At 31.3% G+C, this 6,139-nt stretch overlaps 1 protein-coding gene across 1 annotated transcript; it reads left to right on the top strand.

Annotated features, from left to right (window-relative positions):
* Positions 1–659: 659 nt before the first annotated feature.
* LOC118043243 (probable E3 ubiquitin-protein ligase XERICO) lies at positions 660–2,772 on the top strand. The gene is made up of 3 exons (XM_035051177.2): positions 660–843; positions 1,570–1,650; positions 1,924–2,772. The coding sequence occupies exon 3, from the start codon at positions 2,100–2,102 to the stop codon at positions 2,559–2,561; it is 462 nt and encodes a 153-aa protein (XP_034907068.1). The 5' UTR covers positions 660–843; positions 1,570–1,650; positions 1,924–2,099; the 3' UTR covers positions 2,562–2,772.
* Positions 2,773–6,139: the final 3,367 nt, after the last annotated feature.

The following is a 6,139-nucleotide window of genomic DNA, read 5'->3' as shown; positions in this document are numbered from 1 at the left end:
AAAAAATTAATTTGCTCCTTAATAGTTTTGAAAATAATAAAAAAAAATCTCTTTGAAAATATGAAAAGGCTCCTTGACCCGCAAACAACTTTTTGGAAGTTTGAGGGTAAATGTATATTTTTATTGTATGTAAATAAAGGAAAAACTAAAACACTCTAAATGTCCCGCTTTAAAAATTTTGAATTGAAGGGTAAATAAATTATTTTATTGTTTTAAAAAATAAAAAAAGACAAATTATCTTTGGTGAAATAAAAAAAAAAAAACCTTTATTTTTTTTAATATAAAGTAAAAAATTATTTTTACTATAGCAGTGAATAGTTTTTCCAGTTTCCATCCCGATTGTTGGTAAGTTTTCCCAAAACATTTCTAACTGTCTTCTTTTTATGGAAATTCCACAACTATCCATCCATCCATCCAGACAGACAGCCGAGACAGAAAGTGGAAAAGTGGAAAGTGAAAAGGTGAGAAGTCAAGCTAAAGAAAGCAAGTTACAAAAGAAAGGAGTGAAAGAGGGATGAAGATATAAAGTAACCATGGTAAGAAGGTGATCAGCTTCCGGAAAACACGGAAGACTAACCATGGTTAAGGAAAATGAGTTTAGTTTGCTGATGATGGTAATGTTTGGCCCTTGCAGTAGATGTGTTGCTATATAAACAGAAATTCAGAAGCCAGAGGGCAGCAGCCATCTTCATCTCCATCTTCTATGAAACAATCCCATATGACATATATAAAAGTTTTGATAATCCCATGAATATGTCATGTTTCTAGGCTGTTGGCATGTTCTTGATGCTTATATATTTCTTTGCATAGAGACCAAGACAGGAACTTCAAAGCTTCCCTAGTGTAAGTCTCTGTCACTTATGTTTCCAGTTTGGAATTTGTTCCCTTTGTCTTCTTTATATTTTTTTTTGTGGGTCTTCTTTGAAATGTAATTTGATGTTAGAAAAGTAGGAAGAGTTCTTGTATTTTTGAATTCTGTAGAAAGTGCTAGATCTCTAGGCACCCTTTCCTGCGTATTTTTTACTGGTTATTTGATTTTGTTGATTCATTTGGATTTTTTATGATCTTGGGAGCTTCTTATTTCCCCTGTAATCGGTTTGATCTTCGATTTTTGACCAAATGGGGCATGATATCATGGTCTGAGTCAGAGGGCTAGATCTTTATTATAATTTTGCAGTGATCTACGCAACCTGTTAGCTATGATTTAGTTATATGATTTCTTGTTTTGAGTCCTTTAATTTGTAATCAGATGGTTTGCAGAAGGTTTAATTTCTCCATTGATTGAGGGAATTTGATTCTTTAAACCTAGTAAACAGGTCCAATCCAATCTCTCCATGAAACTAATTTGCACTTGAGCATGGTTTATACTCTATGTAAGCTTCGATTCAATCTCTCCAAAGAGGTAGCCTAGTGGCAGCCCCAAGGGGCTACCAATTGAAGCAATACTAATAATGTAGATTAAAGTCATCCCTTGTATTCGACACGAAGATGGAGAATTATTTGATTGATTATCTTCTTAATGTTCCCCCGTAACACTTTCCCTACTGTGCTGTGGATTTTTTTCTGCAGGTCACTGTTGTCGGCTCCTCTTACAGGATTTTGCTACTCGTCACTTCATCATAGTCAAAAACCCTGTTTATATGCCCCAAGGTATTTTGATCCATCGATCTTTTTTTTATCTCTTGATGTCTATCGAACCCCATTTCTTTTTTAGGCAATCTTTGGTTGTGTTTCCTTTCAAGAATAGTTTGTTTACTTTTTCCATCTCTAGTTTTATATTTCCTATAAAATCTCCCTATAAAACTGGAAATTTTTTCTTTGGCTATAGCTTTAATTCATTTCTTAATATCATGGTTTTATCAGTTATCTGTCATCTTCTAATTTGGGTATTGTAACTCGTTTTAATGGCGTAACTGGTTTCAGATCAAGCAAAGAAGGAAACATCCGGTTTTCTCCATTTGCTTCAACTGTGATTTATACAAGCATCCCTCCATTGGTTTCCATAACTTCCATTTGAGCACACTGTGAATCAAGAATCTTTTGTTAGCTTGAGCTTCGCGGAATCACTGGAAAAAAAAACCAAGTCCCCCGAAACTTCAATGGGTCTATCAAGTCTGCCAGCTCCATCTGAAGGAGTACTATGTGTGCTTTTAGTAAACACTGCCTTGTCAATTTCCATTGTCAAAGGAATAGTCCGTTCAATCCTTCATATTGTTGGCATCCGTTTGTCACCATCTGCTTCCCTCCCATCGTCAGATAATGCTGAAGACACCAGAGAGTCGTTTGAATTTCGTTTAAGTCCCCCGGAGAATTACATCGAGGAGTTCCGAAGCAGGATGCCATCAATCCGATTCAACACGGTGTGCAGCTGTAAACAGCCTGAACATGACTGCTCGGTTTGCTTGACCCAATTTGAGCCGGAATCGGAGATAAATAGCCTGTCATGTGGCCATATCTTTCATAAAATGTGCTTGGAGAAGTGGTTGGACTACTGGAACATTACATGCCCTCTTTGCAGGACTCCTTTGCTGCCTGAAGAGGATGCATCTTGCTTTTGGTGAGCGCATACTACCATGAATGCATTGTCAGAGGAATTCTCCTTGTACAGCCTGTACATGTATTTACGTGAGTGCATCGGGCAGGGCATAGTGGTGTATACTTTGTGCTTGAGATCAAGCATGATGTGTTGATGGGTCCTTGAGAGACCCAAAATTTTATTGTACATATTGTGAAGAAGTGATGTTTAACCTATCTATCTTGCTTTGATCTCCACCCATCTTTTTCTCCTTGATCTTTGCACACGTTTATACTCTTCTTCAACAGACCAGAAGGATGTAATCTAATGTATGGGCAAGCTAAACTTGAATCAAGAAATTCCTCCATGGTGACAAAGGCCACCAGGATTAACCTGCACCGCCACCAGAGAGCATCCAAGTAAATTAATCACCGCTTAGAACACGTTCTGGCAGATCTTAACTCAACAGCGAGGTATCAAAAGAAGTGATGTTTAACCTATCTAATGTATGGGCAAGCTAAACTTGAACCAAAAAATTCCTCCATGGTTACAAAGGCCATCAGGATGAACCTGCACCGCCACCAGAGAGCATCCAGGTAAATTAATCACCGCTTAGAACACGTTCTGGCAGATCTTAACTCAACAGCTAGGTATCAAAAGAAACTGTGTCATAATGTGGAAGCTGGTCCTGATTCATTGCCACAGATAGCTCCACACGAAGATTCAGACAAAACAAGCTAGAAGATGCCCACTCTTATCAGCATGGTGTTTGTTCCTGGTTTTGTAGATTACTAGTCTTATCTAATGTTAAGTGAAAACTAGCTAACTTCAGTAATTTTGATGTAAAAAAAAGTGCAAGCATTGTTATTTTTTTTAAAATCCAAGAAAAACTTTAATTGTGAAATGAAATATTTACATATAAATTTAATAAAATTAATCCATAATTATATATATATATCAATAAATATAAAATTTTTTATTGATAACTAAAAATTAAATCAAAAGGTCAAGAAATAGATACAAATAAATAAATATGATCTTGTGCCTTATTAAGCTATTCAATTTTTTTATTTAATTATATATGATTATTTTTTTTTAGAAAAAAGTAATGATTCAAATTCAATTCAAACAAAATAAATTTCTACTGTAATTTCTTACTTTATTAATTTGACTTAGATTTTTTAGATCTAATAGGGGCAAATTTCATCTTCTTTTTTTTTTTTCAAGACTTAGACTTGGATCATAACACAAATATATATTTAGTATAATATAGTATAACTTGTGGCTTTTTTCAAACAAAAAAGAAAAGGCAGGTATAAACATAAATATGATATATGAGTAAACAAGTTATTTGAAAATAATTCATGATTGGTGTATATGCCTGAAATAAATGTAGCTATGTGTAGTAATTATTCAAATTCAATTCAAACAAAATAATTTTCTACTATAATTTATCCTCATATTAATTTGACATGGCTCTCCAATGCGCCCGATTGCTTGATCTAAGCTTTAAATCAAACCGTGTTAGAGTAGGCTTGATGTGACTCACTCAACATAGCAGGTCCAATCATGATCTAGTCAATCTGGTTGAAACTCAATTTGAGTAAAAAAGTTCAAGTCATCATCCATTTATTTTTTTAGAAAAAAAATTAGAATGATGATGTTTTGGATCAACCTGGATCAAATCGGGCTAAACTACCACACTTGCCAAATAGGCCATAGATTTGCCCCTTATCTGGCCTAAGTTTCAAATTAAACCATGTTGAAGTTAACCTGATGTGATCCATTTGACCTATCAGATCCAATCATGACCTAATCAACGTCGTTAAAACTTAATTTAACTCACAATTTGTTTTTCAAGAAACAATCATTTTAATTTTTCTAAAAAATATTTTGAGATAACAATATTTTGGATCAACTTATGTTAACTCATCATAGAAGTCATGGACTTGGTTGGGTTTAATAACTTTTTATTTTGAAATATTTTTTTTATTTAATTATATGATAATAAAAATAGACGTGCATATGAAAGCAACCATAATCCATGTTTTATGTCAAGATAAAGGGTAAAAAATATCTCAATAGAATTGGTCTCGTCAAGTAAATTCTGTTGACACCAAAAAAATCTTTATTTTTTTGTTAGAATATGGTCAACCAATAATTTTCTCTCTTCTTCGCAGTTTTTCATAAAGTTCTCTCTCCCTTCTCCATAACATTAAAAGAGTAGAAAATGAGTAAAATGATTCTTTGAACCAAAACAAAAATTTAAAAAACCACAAGGATCTAAAACAAAGTCAACACTAAATATAGGGAGTAGATATAACTTTTCCACTTGAATTCTAGATAGACTACCCTGATTTTTCTTATTCTCTTAATTATATCTTATACTGTAAATTAAACAAAACCTCATTAAATTAATCCACGGTTAAACTCAAAAATCTTATCAAAACCTTCACATCTAAATTATAAGAAAATAATCATTGTAAAATAGGAAACCTATAACTAAAAAAAAAAATAACCCCACAAGTGAAAACAAAAAGTAAAAATATTTTATTTTTGTTGTGTTTTCTCTTGCATCTCATTATTTAATTAGGTGAAAATTTTCTCTCAAAATAATAATAATAAATATTAAAAATAGATAATAACTTTAATATGAGGAAAAAATATTTGTGTATGTCAAAATATGAAAAATGTCTAGACATACAATTTCCATTTTATTATTTTTTTTTCAAATGATAAACAATATATTATGAATATATATTTTTAGTTTTTCAAGTTAGAAAAATATTCTGAATTTTTAAAAAAATGAACATGGTTTTTAATTTTTCATTGAAAAAGAAATACTAGAAAAGAAGAAGTAAACTGAAAAATGGAAAATAATTTTTTTTTTTTTTTGGCATTTGTTTGTACTCGGAGTTGGAATTCATCATTTCTTTGTTTTTATTTGCATTATCGGGTGCAATATAATTGACTTTTCTTTCTTTCTTTTTCTTGGAGAAACCTCAGTTTAGTCCCAGACCTATATATTAATTCCCTGTATATCCCAAACTTATTAATTTTATCAATTAGCTCCTAAAAGTTTCCTCATTTCTCAATTGTGTTTTTTTGTTAATTGATTTTAATATTCAAGTCTAATTTATCATTTATGAACTTGAAATTAAATTAATTTTTTTTTAAATAAACAATAATTTTGAAGAACATCAACATAAAGACTTAATTTAGAATTGTTTTAAAACGTTTGAGATCTAATTTATAAAATTGATAGATTTAAAACTAAATAGATGATGGGCATATAGGTTTGGGACGAAATTGAGATTTTTCCTTTTTTAATCTTTTTGTTTTTAATCTCATATTAAGCATTCAGGTGAAAATAAAAATAATTTGTTGCTTATGTTTCCTTATGGGAAAGAACATATAGTTTTATATAATCATTTAAAAAAAAAACAATTGCGATATGTATTTTATTCAAATTATACAAGATGAGGTGAAAATTATTCTCATCAATCTTTTAGTTTAGTGTGTGTGCACATCTGTGAATGTGTTTAATTTCTCATAAAATGCTTTCTTTTATTTTTTTTATACATACTTTTTGTCATTTCAGTAGTTATAAAATGAATCATAATT

Source organism: Populus alba, chromosome 14, assembly GCF_005239225.2.
Source record: "Populus alba chromosome 14, ASM523922v2, whole genome shotgun sequence".
Classification (NCBI taxonomy): domain Eukaryota; kingdom Viridiplantae; phylum Streptophyta; class Magnoliopsida; order Malpighiales; family Salicaceae; genus Populus; species Populus alba.
The sequence above is the reverse complement of the archived record's forward strand: the minus strand, read 5'-3'. Positions and strand labels throughout refer to the sequence as shown.

Excerpts from the sequence above, each read along its gene's own strand:
- LOC118043243 (XM_035051177.2), top strand. The coding sequence starts at position 2,100 with ATGGGTCTATCAAGTCTGCCAGCTCCATCTGAAGGAGTACTATGTGTG.